This window comes from Oratosquilla oratoria, chromosome 30 (genome assembly GCF_046742065.1).
Source record: "Oratosquilla oratoria isolate Oo_2021 chromosome 30, ASM4674206v1, whole genome shotgun sequence".
NCBI classification, from domain to species: Eukaryota; Metazoa; Arthropoda; class Malacostraca; order Stomatopoda; family Squillidae; genus Oratosquilla; species Oratosquilla oratoria.
In genome coordinates, this window is record NC_134806.1 from 50,464,479 (window position 1) to 50,482,161 (window position 17,683).

The 17,683-nt window shown below is 39.5% G+C and overlaps 1 protein-coding gene across 3 annotated transcripts in view; it reads left to right on the forward strand.

Annotated features, from left to right (window-relative positions):
- The window catches only part of Exn (Ephexin), a 79,021-nt gene that overhangs the window by 50,605 nt on the left and 10,733 nt on the right, over positions 1-17,683 (forward strand). For 2 of the 3 annotated variants that reach the window (XR_012967796.1, XM_076213015.1), the window contains exons 5-17: positions 2,416-2,540; positions 5,407-5,628; positions 7,392-7,490; positions 9,071-9,353; positions 9,881-10,100; positions 11,181-11,401; positions 11,560-12,284; positions 12,971-13,097; positions 13,348-13,539; positions 14,142-14,313; positions 14,609-14,813; positions 15,712-15,971; positions 16,900-17,059. Coding sequence is in view for 2 of the 3 variants with exons in the window: in XM_076213015.1 (XP_076069130.1) it covers positions 2,416-2,540; positions 5,407-5,628; positions 7,392-7,490; positions 9,071-9,353; positions 9,881-10,100; positions 11,181-11,401; positions 11,560-12,284; positions 12,971-13,097; positions 13,348-13,539; positions 14,142-14,313; positions 14,609-14,813; positions 15,712-15,971; positions 16,900-17,059 (3,011 nt within the window). In the remaining variant the exon portion in view is untranslated. The remainder of the gene's footprint in view (positions 1-2,415; positions 2,541-5,406; positions 5,629-7,391; positions 7,491-9,070; positions 9,354-9,880; positions 10,101-11,180; positions 11,402-11,559; positions 12,285-12,970; positions 13,098-13,347; positions 13,540-14,141; positions 14,314-14,608; positions 14,814-15,711; positions 15,972-16,899; positions 17,060-17,683) is intronic. The other variant, XM_076213016.1, reaches the window with a different exon arrangement.

The following is a 17,683-nucleotide window of genomic DNA, read 5'->3' on the forward strand; positions in this document are numbered from 1 at the left end:
AGTTTGGCAATAGGATACTTGTAAGTAGATGATAGAATTATTGGATATTGTTGAAAAAACGACATTTGGCAAGTTTGCACACCAAAAAAAGCGACATGACGTCACTTTACGGAATAGTTTGACACGAAAAATGGAACACATTACTAGAAAATAGAGAATTGATACAACAAAAGCAGCATTAAAAACAAGGAAAAATAATTCAAAATCAGGATATATAAAATTAATAGAATTCCATGATTATTAATGAAAAATAAATTACGAGCCTTTTCACCGACAAAAGCGGTATGACGTCACAATACGGAAAAGATGAACGTCGACTAGTGACCTTGCCAGCAGAGAGATTAGCATTGGCAGCAACTATGAACTGGTCCCCCTGCGGGCATGAAGGCCATATGGCCCCCATGATGATGTCATCAATCGAGAGGGTCCCTCTCTAACTGCCAGACACCAAATGGGCTTCATTTACGTGAGAGATCACAGACAAACGAGTGTTATGGTTGTGTGGTAATGAGATAGTGAATTAAGAAGAGAATATAGCCATTTTCAAAGTGTACCGCCTGAGAATGGCGGGATTATATAAATTCCCGCCAAAAAATGGCGGTATTTTTTTATATCCTTCCCTAACCCGAGAAATGGCGGGGAATGTTGCATTGAAATGTAAAAATTGAAAAAGAAGAAAAAAAAATATTAGAAATTATACATAATGAAAATTTTTCTCAATACGATAAAGTAGATAAACTTTTTATCGGCGTGGGCTGAGGTGGGCGGCTTGCTTATGGAGATATTGGGCGTTGGCTTTACGCCCACACGCATTGCCAGACTGTTTTCATGGTGCTCCGAAGGTAGGTTGACTGCCGTGGAAGTACTATTTCCCTCCCATCTAGTTTTGCTAAGTATTTTTATTATTTAGTTATCAGTTACTTCCCTTGTTTCGACTATATTTTTTATTTCGTGTATTATTATTATTATTTTTTTTTTTCACCAAATGACATTGTGTCAATTTATAGTTGTACCATTTTGTCTGCGTAGCTCTCCATGGCTTTATTCATAATAGAATATATTATTACAGCAAAGCTAATTGTCAAGAAATTGAATTCAATATGTTGTATAAATAACTGGATGTGATTTATTATTTTTCACCTCCGTTGTCGTTTCATATTGAACGTCACAAGAAAGTTTCCTAGCAAGCCCTCTCGCCGACTTGGCAACTGTGGCAGATGGTGTAAGAGAAGACTAAAACATGTTTTATGTTGATTTTGCAAATAATTCAAATACTTTCCTCTTTAAGAAAAATAAGAAAAAATGTGAAAAAAAATATTGGAAATAAAGTTTTTTCTTCTTTTTCTTCCCCAAAAATTTGTGTTCGATGCGTGTCCTTATGCGTTCGAGTAAGATTGAGACCCGTCCATGCGTGGGCAAAATTTTCGTCATGGACCATTGCCCATGAAATAGACGAAATATTTGCTCTTTTCCAAGCTGATTCTTTTATTATTTAAATTTCAACTAAACTGTTTAGATGTCTGAATAAGGTTTGAATTGTGAGACCTTGGCTTCAGTCGTCAGACAATGACGTTCGAGTGTTCGTTTTTTGTTCCTGAATATAAACAATGACAGTTGCATTTATTTGTTTATTAATATATTAAGTAAAATGATGCAGTGCATGTTATTCTAGTACCAACATGTGGTAGAACATACCATTAATAAGGCTGAAACAGGTAAATATATCTTTGACAGTTGGTCGTGAGCTTTGTCGACCTGAGTATTTCAAGGTGAGTGATACGGTTAGTTGCATTTGGGCAAAGATTATTCTTCCTTAAGCGTTTAAATCACCATTTACGAAGGGTATATAATCTTTCTAATGTTCTTTTTAACTTACTGCATGTTATTGCTATTTTTAAGTGGAGATATGGGATATGGAAGTTATTATGTCAATTTCTGGTTGAATTTCTGTGAAATGTCAAGAGGAAGTGTGGCAACGTCCCATCGGCACGAGAGCGGAACGAGTTACATCGACGACTCAGTCCATAAAACTCTTTCGTTATTTCCAAACTTTCTTCTCATTTCTGTCGCTCCGTTTGTTTTTCCACTCTAAGTACACCCGAATTTTCAATCTAGGAAAACGAAATGTCTGTTGAACACAGGCAGTTAATGTTTTTATATTACAAAGAAAAATCGAATGGATGACGGGAATTTCAAACAGTATCGAATAATGCACATTTCTCCTTTCTTCAAAGCTGTATGCGAATAAGAAAATAAATATAGATAATATTTTTCAACAAAATAGAAACATAAAAAGAAAAATATTAAAAAAAAACACTAGTGTAAAACACGTTTCGTTGCAATACGGATAAATGTAAAGAAAGTTGACTATTCAAGTATTTACGTGATTTCTAACTTCGTTTTGTTTGTATGAAGGAGGTGATTCGGACGATGAAGGACTTGGGGAAGCTGGAGGCGACTACGAAGCAATCTACGAAGTAATCAGCCCAGCTGAGGAACAGGAAAACCAGCCTGCAACCACGCCTGTTCTTCCAGTTCATGTAAGTTATTGTTATTGATATTGTTTAATTCCCAGGGTAGAAATAATGACTCGTTCTCCCAAATAATTACTGGTTAGTCTAATTTCTCGATGTCTGCATTCGTACACTGACTCGTAGGCGAGGGAGATGTGGCAACAATGCTTGTTTACATAGTTTTTGTGCGATTTCTTGGAAGCTAAAATGTTAAAATGATTCCAATTCTTAGTAGTAAGTGGCTGTTATTTTCTGGGGAAATGTAAATATTTTGGTTGATAAACATACGACGTATTGTATTACAGTTTTGTATATATATATTATTAAGCGTCTTACTCCAAGGTAGTCAGCATAGACATGCCCACGCCCATCCATCCATCAGCCTCCCCTTTTATGTTAGCTCCTCGTGGATGACGGGTCATCCCTGCCTCCCGCCCACTGCCCTGAGTCAGAAGCAACGCAGCGAGACACAGCACATCCACAGCAGGGCCCCCACCGCTTCATTTACATGGGCAAGGAGAAATCCCTTTGGGCTGCGTCAATATATTCACAACCATTCTACACACACACACACACACACACACACACACACACACACACACACACACACACACACACACACACACACACATATATATATATATATATATATATATATATGTGTGTGTGTGTGTGTGTGTGTACTAGACATCACAGACTATAAACGATCAACAAATGATGTCCCAACATTGATTTGTTGAATCATTTATGAATATACAAAAACAAACTCAAGACAAGACTGAAACTGTCTGATGTGTTATTGAAACATGCTAAACCCTTTGAATGAAACTTGCTGTGGATTGGGAATTTCTAATGCTCAGGTTATTTTATGGTTAGGTTATTGTCAGGTTAGACTGTGGTTAAGTTTGTCTATGGTTAGGCTAGGCTATGATCAGGTTCGGCTTTGGTTAGGCTAGGCTATAGTTAAGTCAGGATATGATCAAGTTAGGCTATAGTTAAGTCAGGCAATGATCAGGTTAGGCTTTGGTTAAGTTAAGCTATAGTTAGGTCAAGCTATGATCAGATTGGGGTATGGTAAGGTCAGGCTACAGTTAGATTAGGCTATAGTCAATTCAAGTTGTGATCAGGTTGGGGTATGGTTAGATTAGGCTATATTAGGTTATGCATTGGTTAGGTTAGGTTTATAGCTAAGTTAGCCTTCGGTTAGGTTAGGGTTTTTCAAAATGGTGGATTTTGTGTAGTTTGGTGTATATCTTGAATTGGGTCACATTTTTGGAAAGCGGAGTTAAATTGACATAAAGATAGTAGGTCATTTCAGGATTTAAACCCATTTTATTGTTATATATTAGCCTATTTACCTCGGGTTAGGGCGGCGAAGGTCGAGGGGATGGCGGTTCGAATCCTGCCACCGGCGAAGTTGAACCAAAGGCATGGTTCATTAAATTCAACGCTACAAAGCCCTCTGTGAGGGACACCGTCCTAGCCTTCCCATAAGGGCGACTTTGTGACATTAAACCATATCATCATCATATATAAATCCAACATAAAAGTATAAGAATATATAAACACCTAAGAACACACAGACACATAACAGAACATAAACACATGACAAATATAATATAACAAACTCGTAACATAAACACAACAGAAAACGGAATGAGGGAATGGAATTAAGAATTAATTCGAAATAATTAAGGATAAATATCGGATGTAATTTGGGAATCCCTGGTGGAAAAGAGGGAAAGAGAGAACATAACATAAGAATAAAGGAGACTGCAAAAGACCATAAGGCCTACACTAGGCAGCTCCGTATCCATCACCACCTGTCATCCCCATCCATAAAGTTGTCTAATCGTTTTTTAAAACAACTGATAGTTTCATCGCTTACTACATGGTTACTAAGTTTATTCCATTCATCGACCACCCTATTAGTAAACCAATTCTTGCCTATTTCCTTCTTAAATCTAAATTTGTCCAGTTTATACCCATTACTGCGAGTCCTGCCCTGTTGTTTTATTATGATGACCTTGTTTGCATCACCCTTGTTATAGCCTTTGATCCACTTGAACAATTCTATTAGATCACCCTGCACTCAGCGTCTTTCCAGAGTGTAAGTTTAGGTGCCTAAGCCTCTCTTCGTAAGGAAAATCTCCGAGTCCTTGTATCATTTTGGTCATTCTTCTCTGTACTGATTCTAGTGAATTTATGTCCATTCTGTAGGACGGAGACCAAAACTGTACCGCATAGTCAAGGATGGGTCTAACTATCGCTAGATAGAGTTTAATAATTACCTCTGCACTTCTATTCATTACCGTCCTAGCAATGAAGCCTAATGCGCTGTTAGCTTTATTTCTGGCGCTAATGCACTGGTTCCTGGTTTTAAGGTCCGGACTCACCAGAACTCCCAAGTCCCTCTCGCACTCAGATTTTTCTAAAAACGTGTTATCTAAGTTGTATCTATTTTCGTAAAATAGTGTGTATTGTAGAGAGGGGATGAGTGTATTAGAGAGAGACAGAATGTGTGTTGGAGAGAGAGAGAGAGAGAGTATTGGAGAGAGTGAACGAGTGTATTGGAGAGAGGGAGAACGAGACCATTGGAGAGTGTGTTTATTATAGAGAGAGAACTAGTATATTGGAGAGAGGGAACGAGAACATTGGAGAGAAAGTGTGTGTAATAGAGAGAGAACGAGTATACTAAAGAGAGAGAGAGAGAACGAGTATATTGAAGAGAGAGAGAGAGAGAACGAGTATATTGGAGAGAGAGAATGAGTGTACTGGAGAGAGAGAGGACGAGTGTAAAGTATTGGGGAGAGACAGAGAGAGAACGAGAGTATTGAAGAGAGAGAGGAAGAGATGATATCAGAACACACTCCTAATTCTTTAGTATATCTAGGAGGAGGAGAAGGAGGAAGAGGAGGAGGAGGAGGGGAAAGAAGAGGAAGAGGCCTTGACGAGCAAGCCGAAGTCGAAGCCAGGACGAAGCCAATCGGACAAGGAAAGCCGGAAAGCGAGGAATCCGGCCTTGGCGTCGTCGGCCGCACTAGCGGGGTGGTTAGGCCCGATAGTCCACTGCTTAAATGCTTTAAGCGGACTCTTGTCGAGTCTGGTCAGTGTGGTATGTGGGTGGTGTGTATTTTTATGTGTATGTATGTATGTATGCACGCTCACTTATGTATGAAATACGTATATATATATACACATGTTTTTATGCTTTTTCTGTGCATTTTGTTTGTTTAAATCATTTCTGTTTTGTGTTCGCACATTTTGTTATAAAATTGCATCATATCACTATTATATATTGCTATTGTTTGTTAGTGAAAATAATAGAAAAAATAGTATCAATACCTGTTATTGATAAATAGTCAATTACAAGAGACCAAGTTAATATCAATACTGGTTATTGACAAAATCGTCAGTAACAATAACATCAGTTTATTGTTATTGACAATGTCATCAAAATTTATCAATACCTCCCTATTGACAATATCATCGATGTGTTATTGACAATGTCATCAATATATTGCTAATGACAATATAATCAATACCCTGTTATTGGCAATACCATCAATAATAATTATGATTTGTTATTGACAATATTGTCAATAACGATGACAATTCTGTTATTGGAATATCAATAACAACATTAATACCTTGTTATTGATGGTAATAACCTTTCCCATGCTTTTAATGATAACTGAAAATTCCGTTAATTTGTTAATAAATAACTTGTGCAAGAGTCCATTAATAACGTGATTGTTCTGTTATTGAATCGCACGTTTGCATGTTATTTGTCCTCTCCATTGTATTGATTTGCAATTTGTTAAGTTCATTTTGATATTGTATATTTTATGTATTTTCTTTGTTTCTATTTTTATTTCTTTTTTGTTTAGTGATGTATCTGTTTTATACATATGTATGTATGTATATATATATATATATATATATATATATATATATATATATATATACATACGCAGTTGGTAGAGTTCCCGGCCGCTACTACGGCGGTCCGGGTTCGAATCCTACCCAGGGCTGAAATAATTTCAGTATCTGCGCTGCGAGTCGTTACTCCAACTCTTGTGGGTGGGGAGTTGGGGGTGTGTGCGCGTGTAAGGTCACATCATTACCCATAGATCGGTCATATCTGAGCTCTCTTCAGGGAGGAAATTAGCTGTCGATCACGAGTCCAACACGTGATCCAAGACCATGGTGAATCACGCAAGCCTTCCCCACTAGAGTCGGAGTGCCGGCATGCAGTACAACTGTGCTGATATTTTCAGTCCTGGGCGAGACGCACGTGTTTGTTATATAATATAACATCAATGAAAGATTTATTTATATACTTCTTATGCATCAAGATAACATATACAGCAAATGCACTGCTTCCACCATTCTGCCTGCTTGAATGCCAATGTGTATATATATACATACATATATGTATATATATATATATATATATATATATATATATATATATATATATATATATATTCCTTATGAAAACGAAAATAAAGTTCTAAATATTGGGAAAGGATTTATCGTGATAATGTTACGAAAACAGCTTTTGTGTATGTCGGAATGACACAACGCATGCCATGTCGACGTTTTGCACTGTAATCACCCTGAATGCTCGTGAATGTCCATGATTAATATTTTAATTGCATTTTGAATTTGTTTGTTTCTTCCTGAGTAGTATTTTTCATTTACAGCAGACCTAAATACTTTGTCTGCAATAGCTTAGCTTCAGTATTGTAATACTTATACATAATGTCGATGATACCGTCAATTGAGGTGCTTATGTCGTATGCATTGTACTTGGTTTCTCAAAAATCATGGTATTTATTTATTTGTGTATAAATTTATTTATTTTTCTTACAGAATCATGACATTCGACCAACCGACCACGACTTGGACGACTCGTTCGATTCAGACGAGTCCGAAGATTCGGACGATGCGTATTCACGTTTGCAACCTCCCGTAAGTCTACAACCGTTTATTTATTGAACTTTCATATTTAATTTTTTTATTTGTCTGTATTATATTAGGGTGTGTTTTATTATTATTATTATTATTATTATTATTATTTATTTATTATTATGCCACATGATAGTTTGTGATCGTCCTTTCAATTTTTCAAAAGTAGAGAGGGAGGATTTTGCATGGATTACAAGGATCAAGGACAAAAATGATAAATAAATAAATAAATAAATAAATAAAGAGAAGGTTGATTTAAAAATGTTTGAGATGAAGTGTCTGAGAAGTATGGTGGGACCAAGGTCCATATATGGACCTTGGGTGGGACAAGGATGGAAAGAGTAAGAAACAAGGAGGTGAGGAGGAGGGTAGAGTTGGACATGGAGCTAGCAAGGAGGACAAACAAAAGAATACTGGGGTGGTTTGGGCACATGGAAAGAATGAGTGAAGAAAGAATAGTAAAAGAAGTGTGGAAGGCAGAGGTGGAGGGAGTGGACTTGAGGAGACGTTCGAGGATGAGGTGGATGGATGGGGTGAAAGGGGCTTTGAACAAGAGAGGGATGTCTGTTGAGCAGGGAAGGGAGAAGGCAGGAGATAGGGATGAGTGGAGAGTGTGTATAGATGAGACTGTTATGCAAGGAATGGGGGTGGGGTTAGTGGGAGCTTATGTGTGAATAATATTTTGACGCAGCCCGAAGGGATTTCTCTCCATCTTCTCTTTATCTGCATGAGGGGACAGAGAGGGGGAGGGGTTGCCGATGAAGTAAAGTGACCTTGCTGTAGATGCACTGTGTCTTGCTGCATTGCTTCTGACCCAGGGGGGCATTGGATGGGATACGGGAATGATCCATCATCCATCAGGAGCTAAGATGAGAGGGAGAAAAGCGTGGTGGATGGGTGGGAGTAGGTATGTGCCTTTGGCTACCCCTCTTAAAGGGGGAAAAGCTCTCAGTATATAGATGGATAGATAGTCATGATTTTCTGCATGAGGGGATGAGAAGGGAGAGTTGCTGTGTAAATGAAGCTATGGATGTGCTGTGCCCTGCTGCGTTGCTTCTGACCCACACGGTGGGCGAGAGACAGGGATGACCGAAGCTTAGATGGGTGAGGGGTGGGTGCACGTCTTAGCTGGTTACATCCCATATAAGTCCTTGTTTTATGTATTTATTGTTTCTTTCTGTATTGCTTTTTTTGTACCTTTGAAAATGTCTAAATAGACGAAAACGTTCGGTATCTGTTTTTTCAATTTCCCGGTGGTTTCTGCAAAAATATGAATATATAGATAGATTGTCATTAGTGATAATAATATAGAAGACAGGAGAAATCCCTTTGGAGCTGCATGAGATATCATTCACATGTAACCACTCCTCCGTACTCCCATCCTTACATTACTCTATCATCTGTAAAAATACATAATTAAATTCTTCTTGGGTGACTCGTAGCATGACTACTAGACAGTGTACATATCATATCTTCCAGGATTTTTTTTTTTTTTTTTTTTTTTTTTTTTTAATAATCATAATTAGGATATTGCCTCTCTTGTGGATTCCTGATCTGTTTTCATAAAATTTTCATATTTACAGCTTTCCCGCCACTGCGACATCGATGAAAATCTCCCAATGGCTCTGCATTCAGACGTTCAGATCACAAACTCTGCCTCCAGCACGCTTACCCTGCCATCTTCCCCAACCTATATTCAACAAAATCAACAACAGTATGGGATTACGAAATTTGCCGAAGCTGCCAATTTAGGCATGAGGCGACTGAGAAGAAATTGGTCCCAAACGAAGAACGAGGTACGAAGTGGGCTCAGTAGAATCACAAAGAAGAGTACATTCTCCGCTTCTGATTTGAAAATAAACGAATGTAAGTATATATAAAATCCCTCCATTGTGTTATATTTTGCGTATAATATTCTAGTCAACTTCATACATTGACACTCGCATGTTTTGTAATTTTGTGTGAAATGTTATCAAAAAGCTTCAGTCATATTAGTTGGTACATTTTCTGCCTCTAGTTTGAAAATAAATGAATGTAAGTCTGCATAAAATCCACCAAAGTTTTATATTTTTGTGTATCATTCAGCATTGTGAATTTGGCTACATACATTTTTTTTTGTCTTCTTTTTCTTCATCTTCTTCATACTTCTTTTGGTACCATTGAAGCATATGCTTTTCATAGAGAAGTTCCTCTCTCTCTCTCTTTATCTCTCTCTTTCTCTCTCTCTCTCTCTTTTCCTCTATGAACTTTTGTGTACTGGAATATCTTGTACAGGTATAGTGAATTCCTCACATAAATACTTTTTCCTTTTTGTACCTTTGAATTTTTGTATATCAAGGATTCTTGTATCAGAGATTCCCTATACATTGCATATTTTAATTAATTTTCTTCAGCCGTGGAGCCATGTGAACTTAGTCCTCCGGTCTCAGGTGAGGAAGGTAAACGGAAGTGGTCCTTCAAGAACCACTTTCGAAAGAAGTCGTCCTCGGCTGGTGCCATCCAGCCCGTTCGAGTCACAACTCCAGGAAGCAAGAAGGAGACAGCGACGTTTTATCTCACACTCACCATAGAAACGGGCGACCAGCAAGGAAAGGGAACTAACACGCTTCCCAGGCAAGTTTTTATACGTAAGATCACAAAGAGAGGGCAAAATAATTCTGTGTTGGTTTTCATCAGAGGTGCATTTTTTCTGTCGTTCTCAAGGACCTGGTCATAAAAGCCTTCCAACTGTATCATATTTCTATATACATATATATACAAAGAGCTGTTTCCCCATACAAGGGGGGTAGCCAAAGTGAAAAGACATAAATGCGCTCCCACCCATTTCATTCCCACACACTCCACTCCCATTCACCCCCTCCCTCCCTCCGTCTTTTCAGTGACCCAGTGGGGAAAAAGATTGAGGATTTTATTTTTCCACAAAAATAGGAAAGAAGATTTTTTTTTCTCGTTTGGCTTTTTTCCCCCTTACAAGGGAGGTAGCCAAAAAACAAAGGCATAAAAACCACTCCCACCCATTCCATCCCTATCACACTCCACTCCCCTCCACTCCCCTTCCATCCCTCTCATCTTGGCACCTCCTGGATGACGGGTCATCCCTGCATCTCAGTTGAGTGAAAAGGATGTAAGATGAATAGAATGTTTCGTCACCCACGTATACAGGCTCTGGACAACCGCTTCGGCAGCATTGCACCCTTGATTAATTATCACCTGATTATCACCATGTATGTGACCTACCACCCACTACTATTACCATTACTATTTCTAATTTACACCTCCTCATCTTCTCTATTTTCACATGAGGGGACAAGGAGGTAGGCTCATCATGTAAATGAAATGGTCAGACCTTGCTACGGATGCTCTGTTTCCTGCTGCATTGCGTCTGACCTGACCCGGGTACTGGATGGAAGATGAGGATGACCCTTCATCCACAATGAGTTAAGATAGAAAGGGAAACGGATGGGTGATGGATAGAAGTTGAATGGGTGGGGATGGATGCATGCCTACCATCTTTATAAGGGGGAAGAAGCCTTTGGAGTACTGTATAGATAGAATTTACTTCAGCAATGCCAGTATCGCTTCTCCGCTGACGATTTTTTTTTTTTTTTTTTTTTATATATATAAAACAAGGGTTATGAATACAACACCCACTTCCATTGTGTAAAAGCTAAGTTGCAACTTCAACCGTTTCAGTTATCTTGGTCGTTGCTCAGACAGCGAAAGTCTGAGATCCAGCTCAAGTACGCAGGAACACCGCAACTCGAACACGCCTTCACTCTCCTCAGTCGCCTCAGCAGGGTCAAGTAATGATGTGGCCATGCACCGCCATTCCTTCGTGCCCATCAGGAAAAGCTCCAGCTCGTCAAACTACGGTCCTGTCAGACCCAAAACTGCTCCACCAGCCCCACCGAAAGGTACGTTAAATCGTTATAGTAGTTTATGTTTACTTACTACATGAACAAGTAATTTGTGGATGCATGTGCAACTTGTAATCAAGTTAATATCTCATCTAAGCACCTCCCGGAGTTAATACAATTTGTTTTTGAATGATTATTTGTATGATTTGTTTCAGGTGGAGACAACTCATCCGACTTCAGAGGTCTACGACCACCTATAGACGAGAACGACACCTCGAAGGATGCAGTAGTATACAGACTCAACCAGATCCTCTCTGCCGGACCTATGCCTCCTCCAGGTCGTCGTGTCTTGCACACGTCCGAAGACTCCGAAAGCAGTTGCGACGCTTCCCCCATCCCGGTTCTCGTTCCTCCTCGACGGGAAACGGGAAATCCAAAGTTGAACAGCATTAAATATGCAGCGGTTCAGTTACATACTCTTCATTCGGGCGATTCGAGCGGGGACGAACGACACGCAGGACTCGCTCCTGAAGTTTCACGAGCGATTACGTCCAATATCCCCAACACTCGATCCTCTGTAGCGAGTTCAGGATCACACGGGTCATCGGAAGGCTACATCCGCCCCGGGGATATTGCTACTTCTCCTCCTCCGTTACCTGCTCGTCACATACCACCACGTCCTCCATCACATCACCAAACTAACTCACAAACTACGTCACTCAGTCATTCGAGACTTTCACCATCACTCAACAATGTGGACAGCGACAACTGCAGTTATCTGGACCTCAATACAGCAGAAAGCCCATCGGAAGATATAGAGGAACCTCTCTACGTTAGTTCGCATTTTGCCAATGAACCCCTGTACCAGTTTTATGCAGCGACAGTTCTGGAACGCGCCACACACAATCAAGGCGATTGTTCCTCGGAAGATGATTACGAGGTGAGTGGTATGCTACATGTATGCAAATCATCCAATTTAGTTGCTCTTAAATAATGTTTTCGATTGTTGTGAAACAGTCCTTTTTTAGCTGCCATTAAACTGTTATTTTTTTGTTGCCATCAAACTGTTCTTAGTTACCATTAAATAATTATTTTTAGTTGCAGTTGCAAATTACATATGGCAGACAGTGCTGCATGCAAGAATTTAAGTTGTACTGAAATGGTTAAAAGTGCAAGAAATAGAGTTAAAATCAGTACAGGGAGATCCTGGACCCAGTCCAGAAACGGAGGGGCCGGACCACCTGATGGAAGTGGTGAGGGTTGATGGGTTTCGAGAATGAGAAACGGATTGCCGTCCATCTTACAGGACTGCTACATGCAAGCTGGTACCCATCAGTGATCTCGGAATATTTTTCAACTGATGATTTGGCTTACCATCGCAAACTCCCCCTATCAAGAGGCTAGAATAGTTCCCCTTACAGAAGACTTTGTAGCGTAGAATTTAATGAACCATGCCCTTAATGGGGTTGTAACACCAACTCTTGAGAAAGACGAGTCAAAGCCAGTTGAGCAAAGTGTTATGATCCTAAGAAAGCCGCTTTCAAAGTCACATGTTTCCCTACCCTCGTCTTCCCATACCTGTCTATACTAATTCTAAAAGAATATTTGTTTTAACCCGCTCCGTAGGTAATAAACGATGGGTCAGGGATTCTGCCATTAGCACGACCAACGGCCATGGAGCTCGTCACGCCAACAGACGGAAGAAGAACACTCTGGTGTGAATTGCCTGAAGTTGTAAATAGTGGGCTCTTAGGTACGTAAATTTGTAGAAGTTCGGAGAGGAAGGCTACTTTAAAGCATTCATGTAATAATTTTCTCTCTCCCTCTCTCTCCCCTGTCCACAAAATGAAATAGGAAGAACATTAAATAGCTTTCAATTTATATAAGGTGCATGTGCACCTTTATTTATTTATTTTTTTTTCTCGTATGGATAGAAGAATCTTCTATGTATGTGTGACATGTATTACTCTCCTTATTGATTGATTGATTTGTTTATTTTTCAGATGAAATAAACCCAACTGCGCGTAAATTGCAGGAAGCCATGTTCGAAGTCATTACATCTGAGGCGTCCTACCTCAAGTCACTCAACGTCCTAGTCACACATTTCCTTCAGTGTCCGGAGTTCTCTGGGGATGACGAAAACTCCGTCATATCACGGAGAGAGCGGCACAGCCTGTTCTCCGATATCCTACCTGGTGAGTTGGGCATTAAAATGGTTTAATGATTATATACAATGATTGAAATTTGTACATATCATAAATGGTATGAAACACTTTTCTGTAGAGTTCTGTAATTATTATTTTTCATATTCATTTATTTAAAAAAAAAATTCTTATTCATTGTATATATCTTTTACTTACCTATATAATGGATGATGCTGTGATGCATGGAAGGGAGTGGGTGGGGGATGGGGGAGTGAGGGAGTATGTGTAAGTGATATTTTGACACAGCCCAAAGGGATTTCTCCCCATCTCTTTTTCTACATGAGGGGACAGAGAAGAGGGGTCATCAATTAAATGAAACCTTGCTGTAGATGTGCTGTGTCTTGCTACATTACTTCTGACCCAGGGCAGTGGGTAAGATGCAGGGATGACCAGTCATCCAGGAAGAGCCAAGAAAGGGAGGGAGGGAGGAGGTGGATGGGAGTGGAGTATTTGGGGATGAAATGGGTGGGAGTGGATTCATGCCTTTGACTTTGGCTACCTCCCTTGTAAGCAGGAAAAAGCCTTTGGTGTATGTATATATTGATTTTATTTATATTATTTTATGTCATTTAATTATTATTTTCTTTTTTCAGTCAAACGTTGCTCAGAGTTGTTCTTGGCCGATCTAGAAAGAAGATGGCAAGAATCGGTCAGGATATCCACCATCAGCGATATTGTCCATAAGCATGCATCCATCAATTTCTCAACTTATGTCAAGTACTGTTCAAATCAAATCTATCAAGACCGAATTTTAAGGGAACTGAAGTAAGTAATTTTTATTTTATTTGTTAATTTATTGATTGATTTATTTTTTCTTTATTTGAAATAGTGTAAATAGATATGAAAGCTATCTAGATCATTTGTGATAATATAAGAAAATGTAGACTGCCTTGTATAATTTTACACTTTTTTCTTTCTTTCTTTCTTTGGTTATTTAGAAATTTACATTTAAAATGTACTTTTATAATCCTTTCAGAAAAAAATTATCTTTGCTCTGTCGAGGTATTTACAAATTCCACTTAATACATCCTTCCTTAATCTCTTTTAATAATCTTTTCAGAGAAAATAATCCTCGCTTTGTCGAGGTACTGGCACGACTAGAGATGTCGCCCGTGTGTCAGTCGCTGGCCATGCACTCCTTCCTGATGCTCCCGATGCAGCGGGTTACTCGACTTCCCCTGCTCGTCGACGCCATTTTCCACCGCTTGGAGTACGGAACGGCCGAGTGGCACCAATGCAAAAAGGCTCTGGCGATGCTTACGAAGGTAACTAGTTCGCAGGGTTCCCTTCAGGCGGTCAGCATCCTGACGTAGAAGCTATTTTTCTGTCTATATGTGAGGGACGGATGTCGGAGGGTCTGGCATGCCGTACCCTCTGACATCCGTGCCTTTGAATCCTCTCTCCTCCGAGAGTACACAGAGTCCAACTAGCCAGACTGCAGTGCGACCACCATCCAGCCGTTCTCCTTTACCAGAAGAGGCTGGATGACCGCATCGCAGGTAACTGTCCAGGAAGTAACACTTCACCCCCAGACTGTACAACACATTATGGAAGATTGCTTTGTACAAAATCATGCACACCAACAACACAATATACAGGGATTTCTCAATTTATGCGCATTTAGAATATGTGATTTTGGGATAACACGAGGTAAAAAATAAATTAGTAATTTTTTCAAATTACACAGATTATTTAGAATAACACGATGTAGTAAAAAAAATCAAGTAAGCAATAGTAAAATTGAACTGTTCACTTAATGCAATTTTTACATTATGCGATTCCTTTAGGAACATATCCCTCGTGTATATCAAGAAATCCCTGTACATTCCATGAGCCATCTGTGGGATAACCCTGTTCTAACCACGGTGTTCCTCGGAGAAACGGGACTGCTCAGCCTAGGGAGCATCATCATCAACATCCTCCATGTAAAGGAGGCAGCCAGTCAAGGCACGCACCCACCCCAACCCAATTCCACTCCCATCCACCAGCCATTGTTTCCCTCTCGTTAGCTCCTCGTGGATGAAGGGCCATCCCTCCCCTTTGCCCGGGTCAGATGCAGTGCAGCAAGATGAATACATAAGAATAAGAACAAGAATGAAGGAGACTGCAAGAGACCATAAGGCCTACACTAGGCAGCTCTAATATGATCTTTTTTTTTCACAGATCGTAGCAGAATGCAATGAAGGTGCGAGGCGAATGGAACGTATGGAAGAAATGTTGATAATCTCGCGTCAGTTGGATCTGAAGGAAGTACGAGCCATTCCTCTCATATCAGCTTCAAGATGGCTCGTTAAGAGAGGCGAGCTCACGAGACTCACGTGGAAAGAGACGGATGCAAGACTCACATTTGGCCGGCGGATCTCTAAGCATTCGCTCTACTTCTTCCTCTTCACTGATCTTCTCGTTGTAACCAAGAAAAAGAGGTGTGACTAATTTTCTTCTTGTTCATCAGTAGTGTGACAGTGTTATTTACCATCACCCAGTAAGGGAGGTGATTCTGCACAAGTGTGGTGTGGAAAATGGCAAGGTGCTGTTCTCCACGATAGAGGAAGGAGTGAACGAGATTCATGTTATGATTTTTTTTTTTTTTATTCACCCTATGAAAACAAAGGCTTTAATGATAGTACAGGGTGGCCCAAAAATCTCCAAGGGATTGAAATGAATGATTATTTCTTCATTAATTGACCATTTCCTTATGCAGAAATCTTTCCTCTCTCATTCTTTCCATGTGTCCAAACCATCCCAATACCCTTTCATCACCCCTATCTCCCAATTCCCTTTCCACCCCTGTTCTCCTCCTCACCTCCTCATTTCTCACACTACCCAGCCTAGTAACTCCTATCATACTTCTCAGACATTTCATCTCAAATACATTTAAACTCTTCCTCTCTTATGTTCCATGTTTCTGCCCCATACAGTGCCGTCGGCACAATCGCCCCTTCATACAATCTCCTCTTTGCATTCATTCCCAAATGTCTATTTCTCGTTACACTTTTTAATCCCCCAAGGCATTCACTTGCTTCTCTCAATCTACATTCTACCTCCACCTCCACTCCTCCCAATCCTGCCACATTTGCCCCCAAGTATCTAAAGCTATCCACTTCCTCCAACTTCTCTCCCTTAATACTCACTTCCAATTTGCTGCCATCCTCTCCCCATATCCATCTCGTCACAATAGGACAAAGGTGACTGTTTCAGCCATAGCTACTCAGCTCCTCCTGGTGTACACTATTTTCTTTGCATAGTATATAAAAATTATAACTGCATTATGTATGTGTTACCATCGAAAGTTATTTAATGTTATATTTATGTATATATTTTTTAACGTAATTATCCGTTTACTCCTGCCAGTGACGATCAGTACACGGTCCTGGACTACTGCCCGAGGAACATGTTACAAGTCCTCGAACTCGACCCTGGAGACAAGTTCCCCGGTCGTATTCTCGAGGGGTACAAGAACCTCCTCATTATGACAATGTTGCAAAACCACGAAAAGAAGACATTGGAAATGGTAAGGACACGTTTAATCTCGTTCTAATTTATCTATATACCAAAAGTCTTTCTCCTCTTTATAATGGCTACAAAATCACACACAAAAAAAAATGTCATAAACTACAGACACTGTAGTGACAACCACAACTTTCTTGATATATATATATATAGATATATATAACATTCTTTTCAAAAATAATAAAATTTTCAAATCATCAAAGTTTTCAAAGTAGCAAAGGCATCTTTAATTCTTGTGATTTGAGTAATATGTCCACTCTAGCATGTGCTTACATAGCATGTGCTTACATAAAAAGAATTAACCATTTCAGTACGAGTCAAATTCTTGCACGTATCATCAGCTGACATAAGAACAGTGCATCACACTTCTTGCATTATAAAATATAGTCACTGCTGTATTACTCATTCTCTTTTACTCTGAGTAATAATAAACACAGAAAACATGATCAAACCAGTTCACAGAATCCAGGGGTAACTCATGTACAACTACAAATATATATATATATATATATATATATATATATATATATATAATCAAGATGGCGATGCTGGCATCCTTGTGTACCCATGTACCCACTCATACCTCATGACGCCAGCAAAGGCGTCATCGTACCAAAGTGGTTAA